Below are 19,679 nucleotides of genomic sequence, written 5' to 3'. Positions count from 1 at the left end.
TAGTCATGTTGGTTACCTTGTGGCATGTCAATTCACAAATGTGTGTGTGCTACTCTTATTTCCTCCAGCCACCCCCGGTAAACTCCTCCCAACACACACATATACGCTTCCTCTCTATCTTACCCACCCTCTTCTCGCCTCTCTTCGCCTTAATTTAGTTAGATAAATTTTGAATGACCCTACTCGGCTCAGTACCAGATGTCTACAAGCTGTTTAACACCCTCTAAATTAAGAACCATCGACAGTAATTATTTCATGTATGTTTTATGCAAAAAAGCCACTGAGCCAACATTTATTGAGTGATGGTCGGAATGATTTGATTTCAAACACTCAGAGCGATCGCTGATATTTATTTCCCTTCACTTTCTCTCCCTGTATGGCTCTCTCCACCCGCTCTCTCTTTCACACCATCCTGCTAACTCCCCATCTCTTCACCAACTAATTCATCAGGCTGTAATCCACCCCATCTCAATTCACATGAGGCCGTTTAACAGGGACTGGGTGCAGCTATGCCCTGCTTTCCTAATGCCTCTCCATGTGGCTAATAAGCAGCAGTCTAATATACGCTTTACCTGAGAGGAGGATCTAAGTGGATTTGTGAAGAAGGAGTCTAAACTGAGATGTTGTCTTATTTAAGGCACCTGTCAACTGATTTGTTACTGTAAAGCCTTCTGCGTCTCTTATCTCGCAGCGGTCTTCTTCAGCAATATGTCTGATAGGTGCTGGCGGAAATACAGTATTTCTGCCTAAGGAGGTTTGGCCTAAATAGTGCCAAATAAAGATGTCAGACTCGTTAAGGCTACTGACAAGTCTTTGTTTTTTACCCCCTTTCCTTTTTATCGCTGCCTCTGGCTTCCTCTCTCAAGTTTTGAGCTGCTGGAGGCAGCTGACCAGTTTGAGCAGATCAGCAGTTTTGTTAGAGAGCAGGACAGAATGAGAGCAAGAGGGCATGAGGAATATCATTCTGAATTGTGTAAAATTTTACTGTTAGTAGGGGTATGTGGTTTGCAGGGCCTGAATGTTGTAACTTTAGGGGCAGAGCCACTTGACCTGCAGAGGTACACTTTTTGGAGGGCATAAATGCCACATGTCAGGGCGTCAAGGTCAGAAGACAAAAAACACTATTTTGATTGCACTTGAACAGAGTAATCAGTTTCTAATGTGGCTTTAATAAACAGTGCATATAAATATATATGTGATATAAATATATATGACGGCTTACATTTAGATCAAATCTATAATGGTATACCAGTATGTGTGAAACAGACATACACCATATGTAGGTTGCATATATTGTCATAGATTTATGAACAGAATTATTCCCCATAGAGAAATAGCCAATAACTTTAGTTAACATTAATTAATAACATTTAATTAATAACATTGTGAAATAAACACATACTTTTTTCCAGAGCTGAAAATGTAAGGAGCTAACAAGTGAGCCACCTCCCTTCCTTCTCATCTCCTTTGAGAGTTGCACATGTGCAGTAGCAAACAGGGATTGAGAAGCAACAATACTATATTTTCCCAATCCCATTAGAAACTTCAAAACAAAAGCTCTTTTACGCCTGCATTTTTATTGGTCACACCACACGTGTTGATTGTGTGCATTAGTAAATCCAACCTGATGCTGTACTCTTAAATGAGAGTACTGTGGATATCAGTTAACAGGTGGTTAAGTTTCATCACTGCACTTGCTGCAGTGCTGCTCTGTCTTCTCATACAGAGTGCCCAGAATACGCTCTTCCACTTAGAGGGTGTGTGGTGCTCTGAATAACTGGACAATATGTATTAGAACAGCTTCAAATTTATGGACAGTCCAGCTTGTGCTAGAGTCCGCTCTGCTGCTTGAAGTGACAAGTCACACATGTATACGTTACCGTTGACCAGTCAAGTAACTGTTGCCAGGGCCAACCAAGGTCACAGTGGTCAATGGGCATACTTGTATCCTCCTTGTCTCTTAACTACAGGTTGACCGATATTGTTTTTTCAGGGCTGATAGTGAAGATTAGTGGTTAATGAGACTTATAACCAATATATGGAACCAATATGCATTAACAATAAAAAATAAAAATCAAGGGGGGAAAAAAAGGCAGATACAGATAATCTGCAAAATGCCAGATATCAGCCCTGATAATTGGCCATGCCGCTAATCTGTTGACCCCTCATGTTTTTTGTAGAAACACATCCAGTAGACAAGTTTGATAGCCTGTGGATACAGTTACCTTGGCTCTTCTTGTCAGATTGGCTTCATGTTTACTGCATACAGGTTGAGACATAGACAGTAATATTTGTTAATTTGAATCCACATGTAAAGCGTAATTAGTAGAAAAGTATTTTCAAATTAATGGTCATATGACTTCAGAATTGTACTCAAAAGGCTAAACTTAAGTCAGACCTGTTTAGCTGTTTCATCAGCATTAGGCTGGTAGCTTTTTTCATCAAATGCATGTAGCCCAGGTCTTAGTGGTGGTGATTAGTGATCCTCAGCTAGTCCCTGTGCTCCTTCCAGACCGGGTTTAACCCTAACTAGCCCCCAGCCCTGTCATGTTCCAGTTAGATCCTCTCTCTGTGGTCTTTACCTCCGCTGCTTCTCCCAGGCCCCACCTTAATAAACCCGCCAGCGTAAATGTCACTGGCTTCCACCTTCACGTCAAAGGTCACTGTCAATAAACCTGTGTGTGTGTGTGAGCGTATATGTTTGTGTGTGTGTGTGTGTGTTTGTGTGTTTGTGAGTGTGTGTGTATGTGTGTCCCAGGAAGCCCTTACCGTGTGTCCATCAGATGCAACTTTGCTTGGCTCCGCTCAGCCGTGCCTCTCACACACGTCTGTCACACACAGAGGGCTAATGAAGGCCACAGCCGCTCTCATACATGTTGATGCATTCACCATCAGCACCAGACACTGCAGCTTTTCACTTAATTTACACCCACATTTACACTTCCAGCTCAGAAATTGGATGGGACATTGATTTTCTGTTGGAAGGCGGAGGGGAGGGGTGAAATGCACATATTTTTGCTTGATGTCAACTAAATCAACCATAAAAGGTAAATTGGATTTTAGTCCAGTGGTGGTACTTTCAGAGACAGGGTTGTGGGTTCAACTTCTGGCCTGTAATAAAACCATTCTCACTTTTCTCTACAGTGACAGTGGTGAAGAGTACATGGACAGTCTCAACAGTGCGCCCTTGGGTACAACGCCTCATGGACAACACACTAACAGAAAGGTTGGTTGAAAAAAGGAATACACTTCTACACGCTAACATTGGGATCGTGTGTTAATTCAGTTGTAGTCTACTTGTGCAAGAGTAATATTTTAGTCTGATTTATATGAATAGCCAGCCTTTGAATAGTTTGTGAGCATTCCCAATTTTTCTCAGCCCCGACAATGTGGTGTCGTCAACTCTGTGTGTGTGTGTGTGTGTGTGTGTGTGTGTGTGTGTGTGTGTGTGTGTGTGTGTGTGTGTGTGTGTGTGTGTGTGTGTGTTGTCCAGGTGACATAAATTATAGCAACAGTTTTGAGTATTTTGTCAAGTGTTTGTGTGTCTGTCCATATGTCAGTGCACAGATTTTATTAACACCACAGCCTCACAGCCATGGAACAGGTATGTAACTATGAACAAATCAAGGTGGAGTTTATACATAGGCGTGGTCTGGCAGTGGAGCTGAAAGTAGCGAGGAAGGAAATAGGGATGGCACCATGGCCCAGACACACCGAACTGATATCAGAAAAGTAGAAGCAATCAGGGCACCTGAACACACCCCAGAGACTACAGCCAACGGCCAACTAGCACACAATCCCTCCACCTGCATTAGACAGAATAATTCTCTATACCAGCAGGTTTTGGTTGTCTGTATTTGTCATTTATAAAGGGAAAGCGGAAGACCCTCATGACAGATTCAAGATTCTAGTTAGCCAGTTATTAAAAAAAACTAGGGTGACAGACCCTCACTGATGGCCCAACATTGACCACAGGCCAACTGTCGGCTTGCTGTGTCAGGGCCCTTTGAATTGTCAGGAATGAACTGGAGAGTGGACAAAGTATTTTTGTTATGGAAAAAAAGGAGGAACTTATAACCTTAGAACTTATTAAAAAACAGTGGTGTAAAACAGCCAGGTCCAGGCACTCAGGATGGGTACAAAAGCATAAAAGGCCTGTAATTCTTAGGGCTAGAAACTAGAAACGTTAAAAATACACCAACGTGTATCGGCTTGTGCCTTCTTCAGGGTGCAGTGATAGGAGTTGCAGTATTTTTTATGTTTTTAGCCCTATGAATTAAAGGCCTTTAATGCTTTTCTAACCATCCTAAATGCCTGGATTGTTGTGGGTTGATGGTGCAGAGACTGTGTTTTAATTCTTTTTTTTTATACCACTAAAACTTTGCAGTTGACATCTCATTAGCCTATGTGATTTGTCTTTTTTGTTTTTTTACCATAAAATAATTTTTTTAGGTTTTTGTGATAAGATAAGCCTTCACAAAGACTTTTCCGGGTGTTGTTGTTGGTACTCCTGCTTTTTCATCTCCTCTCCACACCAGTAAAATCAATAGGCCTGGACCCTTGCTCCATATCAAGCCACTTCACAGCAGGACATGGCAACTCCAAACCCCAGAGAGATACAGTATGTCCAGGAAGAAGAGAGAGGAAACAGAGGGACCTTTAAAGATACTCTGTCTCTCTCTTTGTGTTTTTCGAGTGCAGGGGAGCTGGGTAGAAGGTGGAGACGAAGAGAGGCTTGTTGTTGTACATGTAGCCAGGGAGCTGTCAGGACCCTTACTCTCAGATCCCCTTAAGTTTCCCCGCTCCAGATCTGCTAAATGTGCCCATCAGCTCCTCCCGGGCTCATCGCCGTGACAGCCCTGGCCCCTCACGACGTGCTATGTCACAAACCAAAGGGTTCATCTCCCCTCTCCTCCCTGCAAGGCACCGTGTGATCAAACCTGGCACTGATCAAATCCTACCTGACCCCATATACAAAGGAAACAGGCAGAGAAGAAGGAGGGAGGTGGTGGTGGTGGTGGAGGGGTGCCTTCTTTGATGTCACTACAAACGGTGGTGCAGTTGGGAGGTGTCACACTTACACACACACATATACACTTATGAGTGCAAATGACTACACACACACACACACACACACACATCATACTGTAGGAGTGAATCAGGGCTTTCAGACAGTGATTGAACAAAGGCGGCATTTGCAAGCATCTGTCAGAAGTAATATCCGTGGTGAGAAGCGTTCACGTTGGAGTCGGTTGAACACGCTCAGGTGAATTATTAAAGCGCAGGGTGATTTGTCTTGTCGCGTTAAACTGAGCACACCCTGTGATCATGGTGTCATTATGAGCTGCGTTTCAGGAAGCACAACATGTCAACCAGTTGTGTTACATTTAACAGCTGCTTTTCATCTCTGTCTCTGACTTTTCTGTTCTTGCAGTCCTACAGGTGTTTGCAGAGCTCAAACTCAGCGGCACCAAGAGCAAAATCCAACAGAAAACAACCTGATGTTCCGGCCCGAGGTAGCACAAGTTTTCCTTTTTTACACTCATGCAAAACTACACAAATCTAATCGACTATCATAGCAGGAATTATAATTCCTGAATATTGAAGCAGGAAGAACACTCAATGTATGTACAAGCTGTCGATCGGAAACAACTATCTAAGAAGTTAACAAGCTTTGTTTTTTTTTTGTTTTGTTTTGTTCAGGACTTGACACTCCTGAATTGGTTATAAATGGAAAATCATTCAAGTTTTTAAAAATATCACAGTTTTCACTTGTGCATACACAGACACTTTTACATAAGCCTGTTAACTCCCACCAGTGGCTTCTAAACAGGGATTTGTTCCGTGCACTTGTCAACTCTGAGGTGCCTGCGTGTACTTCCTCCTGTTAGACGATGAACAGCATGAGCCCTGGGACCGAGGGACTAGAGGAGAGAAAAGGAGGTGGAGGAGGAAGAGGATGCTAATGAAGACCCAGCACTGCTCCTCCTCTCCTCTGCAACAGCGCGTAGAGTCCCTACAGCGTCACATTGACATACTGCGAAGTGCCAGGAAAGACGCTGTGCTTTCAGCCAGAGAGCTGAGGAGGGCCAATGAGAAGATCACGGCACAACTCAGCTCCCTCACTGAGAAACTCTGCAGCAGCAAGCAGCTCACACAGGTAACTTGGGAAAAAAACAGGGAAATGAGTAAAAGGGGAAAGCCAGTTATAAGTGCTGGGAAGTTTCTTATTTTCTGTCTTTGTCTTTCTTTTTTTGTGGTTCTTTTGTGTTTGCTGGAGGGGCTGAGAGTGCACCAGTAGCAGGTCCTTTGCCCTTATCATGCTTAATAAGTGTGGCTGACAGGCCTACCCTCGCCTGTGGAGGTCAGCACCACAGAGCAGAAGCGAGGAGGAGAATCTCCCTCTCTCTCTTTTTTCTCTCTCTGACTCTGCTGTTGTCTCACTGAATGTTTCAGCAAGTCAGTTCTACACAACAATCTGTGTCACTCGCAGTTACATTTCTCCAAATACGTGCACCAGTGTGCACAGACACACATGGTGACTTTTTTTCATAGTCTGCTGCCACACACCCATTTAGTTATTTAGTACCTTCCTCCAGGTAGGAAACTCTTAGACTCAGTATAGACTATAAATAAAACACCAAGCACTTTGGCCCTAAACAGTACCTTTCCTGCCTGGGCCTCCACATACACACCAGCATATGTACACACTCATACAGACACATGAATACACACACACCTATACAGACACAGTCGTTAATCGCAAAAGCAGGAGACCTTCTTTTGTTGAATTCAGACATAGCAGCAGCCAGCAAGGGCCCACTGGATGCCTGATTAGGCGCATGTGTCTGTATGTCTGTATATTTACTGAGTAGAGCAGCACAAATGCAGTCTGTTGCACTTGTACACACAGGTCAGAGTCCAGCCCTCATAGTGTTGCTACCTAGGAAGTGGCCCTTGTGCTCCCGCCTAGGCATCTGATTGCTAAGGCCCAACGAGACCTTAGACTCAGACACAGCAGTAAAGGCACACATGCAGGCATACACAAACACACACTGTTGCGTGAATGAGTGGACAGAGAGGGAATTGTTGTCTTCCTGTTTGTTTCCTCTTCCCTCCTGCAGTATTAATGCCACTCCACCAGAGAAAGTTGGAGCCGACTGACTGGGCAAAGCCATGTCTTGTTGCCCTCTCTGGAAAGGGCAAGAGGTGATGGACTTTGGGCTTGTTCCAGCCGGTCCTTGCCAACTCTCCAACTAAAACTCTCTGCTTGTAATTGGCTTAGGACAGCCTCCACAGGGGCCATCATGTGAGAAGTAGCATGGCAGTTTCTCAGAAACTTGTTTGTGTTGCTGTGTCTCTCTGATCCTCCGGCCATTCTGTCCTTCCCTTGTTGCTTCCTTCCTTGCCTCCTTCCATCATTAGGCTCTTATTTCCTTATTTCTTCCTTCCTTTCTTACTTGCTTTCTCCCCCCCCCCTTTTTATTCCCCTTTCCTCTTTTGTCATTGTAAAAGTTTGGATTTTGAGTTTCTAACTGTCCTAAAGGAATACCTCACCCATCAAATGACCATTTGTATATTTAAATTACTAACCTGGTGTTACATTGAATTTGTGAAAACACTTCTCGCATGCCTCAACAATGAACCAAGAATCCAAAAACGGAGAAATTCTTCATGAATTGGACTATAAGGGGGCCTGTTTAACAGCAGAAAAACAACATTAAAACATCTGTTTATAAACTCTCACACAACTCGTGCATTATAATCTAAGTCTAGTTTATTAAGTCGTGACTGAGTTGCTGAAGTGTGATATTGGTCTGTGTGTGAGACTGTTTATGCAAAAGTGTTTTAAATATTAACGTTTTACCAGCAATGCATGTGTTCGGAAAGAACTGACCATACAACTGGATAAATGAGACTTAGATTATACTGCGTGAGATGTTTGAAATTTTGTAAATACATTTTTTGATAAAGTCTACTGTTTTTAAAAGAGGCTCCAAGTGACTTCAATTCATCAAGAGTGTTTTCCATTTTTGGATCCTTTGTTCATTGTTGAGACATGCAAGAAAATAAAGTTTCTTCACAAATACACTGTAACATATGGCGAGTAATTGATATATGAATGGTCATTTTGTGGGTGAAGTATTTCCTTAATAACTTCATTAAATAGCTGCTATTGCTGCTCTCCAATCTAAAGCATGAGAGAAATAGCCTTGTGAGGAGAGGTGTGATGTGTTTTCTCATGCTGGACTCAGCTCTCCATGTCCCTGCTGAAGGGAAGCATGTTCAGCAGCATGATGATGCTTTCATTACTCAGTCAACAGCAGCACGATATCCTGACAGATGTCTTTATCAGCAACAGAATGTAACCCTAACTCTGAGACCCACAACACAGAAAATTGTAGATACTTTAATTTCTCCCTAACATATTAATCTTAAACAATAATTCCTATTTTTTACAACTTGAGATGGTTATGATGACATTGCTGACATCTGGCAACATGGCAGTAACACTGCAAAAAGTCCCATGTGGCAAAGAATAAGAGCAATGCGATAATCATAAACAAACCAACAGTTTTTTCAGCAGATTCTTGAAACCACTTTGTTCGGAGGTAAAGCAAAAGTGGGTTTTCCCACAGATTCAGTAATGATCCCTCGATGCTCAAGGAAACATTGTACACCCACAACTATGGCAAGAACTGAGGGCCAGAGTAGGTCTCTTCCCATTTTAAATATGTTTGCCTAGCCTGGAGGTCTGTTTGAAACTCTGATTGTCTGACCAGCTGTGTTTCTTGCGGTGTCTGATGTTTTGTGATGTTGCCATATTCCCATTTCTCAACAATTACCTTTTAAACTGAGGAATATGGCAACTATTCCCACTTCTAAATTCTGTTATTACTGATAGAAACAGTTGCTGAAAACTACAGAAATAAGACACAAGTTGTAATGGACTAGAATTCTCCCTTAAATCGCTATAAGAAGCTTAAAAAACTCAGGTGGCAGGTGAAGCGTGCCCTCGTATTTCTACCAAGTCTAGCTTTTGAAGAAATGTTCTCGTCATGCGTATTATCCAAATACAGGATCATTTGGTTGCCTGGATAATCTACCTCTCTCAGTCATTACTTTCCCCATTTTTTTCATGTTGCAGTGAACTGTGACATCGCTTCCTGAATTTTCCAGCCTTATCTCTTTACGTGTGGTGTGTCCTCTCCTCCTCTAACATGTAAGGGGCTGGGATTATCACAGGATTAGAGGGTGCTACAGACACAACTGACTGAATTTCAAAAGCTCAAGAGGTTATTCAAATTTTAAAGATAGTTGAGTTAAATATCACATAATAAGTCAGGCCAACGGGATAAATACAAAGTGACTGAGGAACTCTTACAGTAAGAGTGCCCCAGGGATGACGTTTTTCTGCAGGCCAATGTGGAAGTTAGTGGTGCTCTGGTTCCCTCATCAAAAAGCCTTTAAGATTTTTTCGTTGGTTTTCCGATTACGGCAGAAAATAAACTTTGTGGAAAACACCACATTTAGGATTTGTGAAGCCCAAATACAATTGTTAGAAGTAAAAAGCTAATGTTAACAAACTATGCTATGGTTGCACAACTTAACTTAACGTCACCACCTCAACAAGGCTGTAAAGCTTTTTTTGGCACAGCATGATGACGTTCTGTAGTCTTCTTTAGCAGCAGCCACCTTTTTTAAGACACATAAAAGCTTCAAAGTTCATGAGTGGGGTATTTGCTGACGTATTTTATGTCGTATAACAAAACGTGGAAGACTCTGCAGCTTGAGTTTTAGGACTCATTCCTGGGGCAGTCTATTATGCAAGTGTTTGACTTATGGTGACAAACCAGTTTTATTTTCATGCTATTTCAGCGGCCTCTGTTTCCTTATTTATCCTGTTGATGATTGAGTATCACTTGGAGCAGCTTCAGTGAGACTACTACTAAGATGGGAGAGAGAGAGAGAGAGAGAGAGAGAGAGAGAGAGATGTCCTCTCTTCCAGCCTAATGGACCACCAGTGTATCAGTCCATGTCAGTGTCATCTCTCACCAGGGCTGAAAATGGCCTGTGAAATCAAAGCCTGTCTTACAGGAAGTGTCAATGCCACTCTTAATTTGTGCATCACTGCCACTGCAGCCATAGCTTCTCTGTTCATTCTTTACCCCCCCCATCACTCCTTCTCTCTCTCCCACCCTCCCTTGGGATATGACATGTGCGTCTTCAACAGAGCAAAGGAAACCTAAAACAAGAGGGATTCTATTAAAAGGTGTCAGCCAGCAACCAGATATCAATAACCTCCATGTATGCAGAGCAGAGAGCAAACCCCTGGGAATCTGCGGTTTCACAGTGTGTGTCTGTGTGTGCTCCAGCGTTTACCCCATGTGTGCAGCATACATCTTCATGTATCATGTCTCCTATTTGTGCCATTAAGCATTCTTGATGTTTGAAATGATACTGGGTCAGCTAAATGTGGCAGTATTGAACCAAACTTACGGAGACGTGTTTCTGCCCCATATTTTCTTAATAAGCAGACAGTAAGCTTTTTTTGAGCTCCGCCGCACACATGTGGTTAAAAGTGTTCACCTCAGATGCTTATGTTTAGAATCATTGATACACTGTACATTGTACATGATCAGCTAGTGCCATTATCGTTCATCAGTCTGAACCCAACCACTCACCAAATGCTGTGAACTCCCTCCATCCCAAAGTGCTCTCTGATTCTGCAGGATGGCTTTATTATGCATGCCAATCACAGTGAGAATTAGGCCCTATTGACCGGGCAACGGCATCATCTGTGTCCTAATTAGCATAAAAAAGGAAATTTATCACAGCGTACATATGAAAGCAGCGCCAGCAGCTCTCCTGTGGCTAAGACATACAGTATTTCCAACATATTGTGTTTACTTTGTCTCCTCATTTATCATATTCATGTAATTTAAATTTAAAATTAAAACTTGTTTAAGGGGCAGTGCAGGATTTGGGGGGATGTGTTTGCAGAAATGGAATATAACAGTCATAACCACACACACACACACACACACACACACACACACACACACACACACACACACACACACACACACACACACACATATATATATCAAACAGTAATTTCAGGTCATTTGTTTTCAACTTTTTCTCTTTGTTTTTTTTTAAACTAATTTCTCCCAATTTAATGGACATTTTTTGCCATGTTGGTCATTGCTTTTTTTAAAGAAATCAAACCAATTTGCTCAGGTTTCAAAGGGTTAAATAGCATGTGAAAGGCGCCTGAACGTAGCACGACGAAACTGATATTTTATATATATATATAAGGGTTAACTTGACTCATAACTCCCAGGGCTTTTATACCTATTCTATGCACCACCACTACTTTGAAATTATACTGCATTTTTGGATGGCGCAGTCTTGGTGTGATACATTGTGAGTGGTCATAGAAATCTTCGTTTTGGTCCTTGAGAGGTCATGGAAAAGAATGTCAGTGAAAATGTGGGAACCCTGCACTGTATGTTCTTAAGCATATTCAGTTGGTTGCAATCTGCAGTGTCGCTGCTAGATGCCACTGAATCCTACACACTGCTCCGTTAAATTGAATTATATTTTTTTTCTCACATAGTGATACATTTTTGCATCATATATCAGCAAAAAAACAGGATTAAATGTCACTCAAAGTTCTTCAAAAGAACAACAATTCATCTAGTAGTATATCATGTTTCCCATTACTCTTTATTGTAACTGTCAACGTCCTATAACAAAAATGTATGTTTCCTTGGTTTAATATTAAATAACAGTCGACAAAACTTTTTTTTCAGTTGAAGTATCATTAGCAGTTGCCTAGACCACCAATTCTGTCTGTTGGTCTGCAGAAGCTGACCTCTGACCTGGCTGGTAAGGAGCAACAGAAAAAGGTTCTGGAGATGGAGCTGGAGCAGTGGAGGCAGATTACATTCCCCCAGCAAACTGCTCCACCAGCAGCACCAGCAACACCAGTAAACAACACAGAGTGTTCCTGCCAGGGCAGGACGATGCCCACCCCAGCGAGTCCTGCCCTTCAGGGGCTGGAGGCCGAGGTCAAACAACTTCAAGCCAAACTGAAGGTTAGTGGTTATAAACTGTGAGTCGAACTCTGAGGTTAATGAATGGCCCTCATGCTTTGTCTTATTGTGCACGCCTTATGAGATAAATCTCTTAATAGGATGATGGTATTAAGGATTGTGTTCATTTCCAATTTAGTGCACTATGAAGCCTGAGTGGATAATACCATGAATAACGAGGAAGTTGTGGAATTTTGGGAGTATTAATGCTGTTGGACTCGCAAAGTATTTGTCAGAAAATCGTACATTGATTTTATGGACAAAAGTTAAGTTTATACATTTTTGCACATCTTAATTTGAATTTCCTTTTGTCATATTAAGCCATATCAAACTGTCTTCTGGTGTTGGAATATGAATGCGTTAACTGTATGTTTTTTACTTCGAAAAAAAATTCTGTGGTATTTTATCAAACATCGATAGTTCTGTGTCACTTTAACTTTAACTGACTGGTTTGAACAGCCGGCTGTCCTTGAGGAGTTTAGAATCTCTGAAAGGAACTTCTCTAAGATTTAACTTTCAAATCAGACAGCATAAAAAACTCATTCTTGAGCCTTTCAATTTACACCCAACATCACCTGAAATTGCATGTGATTTCGACATGAATTAGCATTTCTTATCATTTGATCTTATTTCGGAGTACCTGTCAGAGAGATGAGAAATGGGGAATAACAGTAGAGACGTGCCCTACATCATAGGGAATGAGGTGTGAGTGGTACCACAGTATTATCACCTTCTCTCGCAACCCGCTCATCAGTGTCACAGAGCAGATTGCTGCTGTCGTTACACACAGCTGAGGAAGTCATGCCAGGTGACAGCAAAAAGGAGAGGCGAGGGATGCACTGTGGGGGTGCGCGCACTCAGTGAGCGCATTGTCAAAAGCTTGTGCTGGTACAGTTCCCACAAGAGACACTGGGCCCTTTAAACCAAAGTGAACGTGCACATTCAAATATCCATCAGTCAGAATGATCACAAGTCAGGATGTCGTCATGAACCATACGACTTAATATGTCACAATGCAGCTGAATATAGATAAAAACAACATTTGTGAGACGGTTATTTTAATATTTATTCAGGGCTCATACAAGGTGCTTGAAGTGCTTAAAGTGCTTGAATTTGACACTCAGAAATTTAAGTCTTGGAATACCTTGAAAATTAGACATTTTTTACTTGATCCTTTGAAAAAGCACTTTAATATAACAGAAGAGAACAGGATGAAAAATCTTTTTTCTGAAAGGTATTATACAAATGTTTTAAACACAGAAGGCAGCAATGGTCATGCTTGCAATTATTTTCTAATGCCGTAAGAGCAGTATGAGCGCCAAGCGCCAGTGGGTTGGTACAAAACAGTAAATATTTGACGCCGGAATGTTTTGCTTGCCTGTAAACAGTCACACTGGAGCAGCGTCAGCCGTTAGCACACATTTTTAAGCTGTAATTGTTAGGAAATAAGCAGCTATGTGTGTGTTTGTGGCTGCTGATGGTGGAGCTGAATAATTTCTAAAAAAAAAAATGTTTGTTGCAAGGTGGGCTTTTTCTAATTTTTTTTCCTTGGCCAACCACATGCCTGAATAATTTAACAAGTGAATTAGGGATAATTTTAGGTGCTGGTAGCATGTTTGCTAAATTTACAAATATGCACCATTGTCTTGCAACAGATGGTTGTGGAGAAAACAGTTTTATTCTTTAGAATGAAAATAAGTGCTTGAGAAGGTACTTGAAAGTCCTTGAATATGACTTGTCCCTGTCTGTACGAACCCTGTTTACTAAACGTTCTCTGCTGGATATATGAATTTCCTGGTAATTTTAGTTTAGTATTTTAGTCTTTTTTTGAATACATATTAACAGTATAAAATCTCCATTAAAATATATACAGTCATATAGATCTACACATTGTTATTTTTCCTATTACTCCTCTTATCTCATCCATTTTGCAAAATACAGCTTTGCTCTTAACCTCCTTTAGCACCTTCCACCCTCCCGCTGTAACTATAATGAGGAGGCATGCTGTGCCTGACCTGTCATCAGCCATGTCGTGAAAATCTCCCCCACCCTCTATCACACACACTCAAACACATTAACAAACACACACCGTGTGCCCTCCCCCCAGAGTGCAAGTGCGGAGGTCACAAGGCAGGTGGCAGCTAACAAAGCCCTGCGAGGCCAACTCCAGGAGAAGGAGGACAAGCTCCGCCAGCTGCAAGACAAGTTAGTCTCACACCTTTTACTTCATTAGTTTTTTCTTTGTGTTCTTAGAGTTCCTCTGTGGTACTGCGCTTACTTTCCCTTTCTGTCTTTCTGCATCCCTCTTGCTGTCTTTGTCTCTCTGTCTCCCTGTGTCTCTGCCTGTGTGTGTGCACATTCTCTACAGCTCCCATCTGTAGTGTTTGATTCCACCATGTGGCAGCACTCTGTCTGCTGCACTCCACTTAGGCATGCTTCTCCTCAACGTGAATCATTTGTGAAATTATGCATGTTCTCATGAGCGAGTGAATAAAAATGACTGAAGGAATTAGTGTCTATGCACATGTGTGCATGTGGGTGTCTTGTGTGTCACGTAGTGTGGTGCTGCTTATGTGGGTAGCTGATGCGGAGTGCTGATCAAAGCAGCGTATTGATTGTTTTGTGTGCCGCAGGAGGGACCATTTTGGCCCATGACACTAAAACCCACACAGCATCACTCTGGCCTGTGGGCCACAAGCCCTAATGAGTTACATGGTTCACCTACTGTAGCACTCGCCGCATTACATAGTCAGAATGTAAAGCTATAAACAATTCACTCAGGGAAACTGTTGAGATTTAAACAGTGTTGTGAAAAGCGTACATCATCATTCTGCATTAGGATCTCATCTTTGAACTGCGGAAAAGGTACAAAGAACAACTTGGCTTTCCTCCCTCTCGTTCTCTTTGTCTAGTATGCTGTGTCCTCTGCCTGCCATTCTCAATAATGCATCCAGGGCATGTGTACAATCACAGCGGGTATGTGTTTGTGTGTGACCAAAGCACAGTGGATCACAGCTAGACAGAGCGAACATCCCTCAGCTGAGTTTCCACGACAGCCTCAGCCTCTCCTCTGGCTCTTGTCACACACTCACTCACTCGCACACACATGTAACTCGCCATCTCTTCGAGCCGAGCGCTCCATTTGCCTCCATGGAGGGACCCCTTCTCAGAATGAAAGACATGTCTAGACATCTCTGAAATATACATCTCAGCACACACACAGGGAGCAAGGCTGCTTCGCCTTAAAGAAGAGAAGGGGGGAAAAAAGAAATGAATTTCAAAGTATACCGGCATGTCCTCAGTCAATATCCGGCACTATGGCCCTGCCTTATTTATGAAGCTGCCTCTTTCATCTTTAGCCCTGTTGTCTATCAGCCACATGAAACGTCCACCCGCACTTCATTCTTAACAACATACACAGAAATGTGCGCTCTCGCTCCCTCTTACGCACACACACTTCAGACCACTGACTGTTATCATTACAATACACGCATGTTTGATGAACAATATTGCCAACAAGCACAGAACAAAGGGAACAAACGTGTGAGTGATTGGGATATAGTTTGAGGCTCTTTCTCTCTTTTCACTAACACTCATAAATAGAGATCACACGCTTCGGCAGAAGCTCCACATATCCTTCATTCTTTTTTATCCTCTATTCTTTTTGGGGTGCAGAAGAAGAGAACATCTAAAATAAATGTTGTCGATCTAATTGCCATTAGCATTGGGGCAGAGGGAGCTTGCTGGGGCGCTTATTGCTGCTCTCCGTCTTTAAGTCAACACCAGACAGTCATCTGAAAGGTTCAATATGGGTTTTCTCATTAATGGCCAAATCCATGGGGTAACCAGCCAGCGCTACTTCCCCCTAAAGACCCCGGGCTAGACTCCTCTCTCATTTAATTTAATGTCACTCCAATAGGACAAGCTCACATTTATTTAGCCAGTCTGCCCTCAGGCACTGATCCACCTAGGGAGACAGGGACATTTACTTACACGAAAGCATTTGCTCTAGTGTTTCGTCATCTGTTTATTCAAAACACACAAGCTGCGGTACGTGTGGGAGCGAAGAGATCCTCTACATCTTTGAAATAAAGAAAACGGCAAAAACCATCTTAATTAACTGCATCCTTATGATCTTTATTCTATTTGTTCTAATTCCCCGAGGTATAGACAACCATGAAAAAGTGCCTCATATTTGCCTTTTTTGAAAACAGAATAAAACATACTAACATACTGAGCCCATTTAAAACAAGGCCCCACTGCAATACGCCTGTGCAGGATGCTGGAATATTAAACATGTCAATACAGCAGGTTATTGAAATAGGAAGTGACACGTGGTGCATGTTTTGCAACAGTTAAGACATGAATAGCTTATAATACAGAGACTCTTTAGGGAAGTATTATCAGCACAGTACAGCACACAAACAAACAGTATTTTTTTAAGAGAGTATTCCCCTCATAATCAGTCTTACCCAAGCCAAGTCCCCCTGATGACGTGTTTTTATATGTGACTGCTGTAATGCTGAGCTGAAAATAATAAACATTTAAATACTTGATTACAGTCTTTCAAGTAGTGTCACTGCTGATTCGAAATGCCGTTTGTCAAAAAGGACTCCCCAGTCACACTTAGTGCACCATTCCCCGCCAGAGCACTTGCTCTAATATATGCCAGTTAGAATTATATATGCATCCTTATTTCACCCCCCTCCACTTACCCAAACAGCATGCCAGTGTATTTAGTTGTCATAATGAGCTGTCATGGCTGATGCACTGCATGGGGACACTGTGCCTGCCAGCTTTGTATGTGTGTGTGTGTGTGTGTGTGTGTGTGTGTGCGTGCGTGCGTGTGTGTGTGTGTGTGTGTGTGCGCATGCATGCGTGTGTGTGTGCATCTGTCTCAGTGTTTTTCTGTGTTTATTCTGCTATGTAGATGCTGTATGAGGGTGTGTGCCTGTGCATGAATGTGAATATCTGTGTAAAATTCACACTCATACATGTATTTTACAATACCTGTGAGTGTGTTTTTGTTTGTTTGTTTTTTGTGTTTCCAGGGTGAGCCATACAGAGCGAGACGTGAACATGAAAAGGCAGCTGGTAGAGGACTTGAAGACAAGACTGAAGTTCCTGCAGGAGATGGAGAAAAGTTACCGTGGACAGGTAGAGGAGCTGGAGAAAAAGGTACACAAAATAGCAGCTAGCACCACCATCCAATAGGTCATCCAATGAGTTATTTTTCTCTTTGGTAGAATGACAAAGAAAATTAGGTATTGTGTTGTTCAGTATTTTTCATATCTCAGATATTTTGTCTCCTGGATGACTAAAAGAGAAATAATTAGTTGTGGTTGCTGTTACAGTAACTTAGAGAATAGATTTTTTTCTTTATCGACTTGACTCTTTGTCTTGATTGCCTCCATCGTAACAGAACTGTTCTAACTTGTTCTAACTCTCTACAGGTGAAGACTTTATCAGAGGAGGCCACCAACAGGAAGGCCCTCATTGATTCTCTAAAGAGGAGACTGAATGTTGCGACTACAGAGAAGAGCCAGTATGAGGTCTCCTGTAAAAAACTGAAAGAGGACCTGGAAAAAAAGGTGAGAAAAAGCCATGCTAATTTTTTGTGCTGCAGCACTTTGGACAGTGAGAGGCAGTTCAGTAGTTCAGTTACCTGTATAATTAACTCAACTGTCCCTGTGCACTGCCATGGTATACTGCCCTTAAGGGGATAACATTCTCATCAGATCACAGTTCAGCTGTCTCAAAACCCATTGGCTATCAGTGTGACAACAATGTAGATTCTGGGGTCTGACATCTCTGGTCAATATTACAGGGATTCCAGTGAAGCCAGTGGATATCTGGATACAGGATATCCTAGCCAATACTTTCTCTTCCATGTGCAAGTCCTATTGGCAACTTGAGATGCTGCATATGCAGAATCATGATGCTCTTTAAACAGACACCTGCAAATGAATGCAGACATAAAAAAAGAAATTAAGAAAATGGGTTCCAATATAGCATTCAGCTGATTCATTACGCCTCTTTTGTTGTCCAAACAGACAGTTTACCTTCATGCAAATAAATCCTGCTCAAACATGATCAATACTATTCCAACTACAAAGGGGAACCAAAATGCTCCTGATACCAAAATCTTGTCCTGTTGCCCACAAATTCTGCGTAAATATGCAGATATATGTTTATAGAGATAAAGCAGCATGTTATTAGTAGAAAGAAGGATTAGTTTTAGGATTGTAATTTAAGTAACTTCCATTTATGAATCTTTACAGCAAAGCTCTAAACTTTTTAATCATAGATAATTAAATAATTTTGTCAAAGTAAAAAAATCTACAAAACTAATTCCAAGTTGTAAAACAATATTAGATATAAACATTACAAAGTTCAAGGTGGTTAAATATCTTCATAGGCACCTGTATGTTAAGAATATATTTTTTAATTCACCTCATGTCCCCAGATTGGACACCACCACTGGGAGTGGTCAGAATGTTTCAGATCCTCAAATTACCAAATTATTATGACAGCAGTAAGCGGGACAGTGTGTGGGAGTTTCTCACTTTATTTATTAATTGCACCCTCGTCTGACGCACCTGTCACACATTCAGGTGTGCAGAGATTGTCCTCAGCAAATTCTATATTTACCACAAAGGTCTCGCCTGCCAATACACACTCTCTACTCTCTAAAGGTTGCTTGCCTTCAGCTGACCACTTCTGCCTGCCATTTTTTCTTTACAGGAGCAGCGCATGCATGCCTTGCAGGCTCGTGTGGGGGCCAGTGAGCAGGCTTTGGTCGCACTGGAACAGACAGCCACTGAGAAAATGGAAGGGTTGACCCAGCAGAGCTCCCATGCCTTGGACAGGCTTCAGAGACAGCTCGGACAGGCCTACTCCCAGCTGGAGCAGCTTCATTCTTTCATCAAGGTGCTGTACTAGAGGGATCATAGTCTAGTGAAATCTTCTAACTGGTCCTAAACCAGTATGGTATTGTGTGCCTGCAAGTTCTTCATCTATTAATTGTGATGATGCTGTGTGTGTGTGTTCCACCAGAAAGGTTGGGTGCATTGTTTAATTGGGCAAAAGTAAAGGACAAGGGCTTTGGCGCACTGACACTGACACTGACACAGAATGTCACCTCCATCGTGATGCTGTGTCCACTGGATACTGTAAAGTAGGACTCACTTCTGTGCACAGCACCAACTCAAGGGTCTGGACTGTCCTTTTCCTATGTTACCTTGTTGTTTGTTGAAATACTCAGAAGCCTCCTGTAGAGTGCCAATGTTTCAGACAATGAGGACGTTGCTTTTATGTGAATGCCTGTCACTTCAACACTAACTTGGCATTTAAACCTGGATAGAAAGGAAAACTGTAGCCTGCGTCATGTACACCTGAGTAGTGTTTTGTCGTTTGGAAAGTCTAGATGAGACCCACTGAAATCATAGATCTAAAGCCATAGAGAGGTTCTGGTAAACTGCTGAAAGATACAAAAAGGAAAGGCGGGACCTTGCTTTGGCTGTTTTTCTTTGCAGAAGTCACTGAGGTAGTCAGAAAGATCTGCAGTGGCGTGTTGCC

General features: G+C 42.1%; 1 protein-coding gene across 2 annotated transcripts in view; it reads left to right on the top strand.

Moving 5' to 3' along the window:
- Positions 1-19,679, top strand: part of cntln (centlein, centrosomal protein) — a 192,478-nt gene that overhangs the window by 146,013 nt on the left and 26,786 nt on the right. For both annotated transcript variants that reach the window (XM_088075937.1, XM_042485352.2), the window contains 8 exons: positions 3,145-3,226; positions 5,435-5,516; positions 5,892-6,160; positions 11,874-12,104; positions 14,209-14,306; positions 17,153-17,279; positions 17,555-17,692; positions 18,846-19,031. In XM_088075937.1, the coding sequence (XP_087932063.1) occupies positions 3,145-3,226; positions 5,435-5,516; positions 5,892-6,160; positions 11,874-12,104; positions 14,209-14,306; positions 17,153-17,279; positions 17,555-17,692; positions 18,846-19,031 (1,213 nt within the window). The remainder of the gene's footprint in view (positions 1-3,144; positions 3,227-5,434; positions 5,517-5,891; positions 6,161-11,873; positions 12,105-14,208; positions 14,307-17,152; positions 17,280-17,554; positions 17,693-18,845; positions 19,032-19,679) is intronic.

Source organism: Plectropomus leopardus, chromosome 3, assembly GCF_026936395.1.
Source record: "Plectropomus leopardus strain MGB_pleo_1.0 chromosome 3, ASM2693639v1, whole genome shotgun sequence".
NCBI classification, from domain to species: Eukaryota; Metazoa; Chordata; class Actinopteri; order Perciformes; family Serranidae; genus Plectropomus; species Plectropomus leopardus.
The sequence above is the reverse complement of the archived record's forward strand: the minus strand, read 5'-3'. Positions and strand labels throughout refer to the sequence as shown.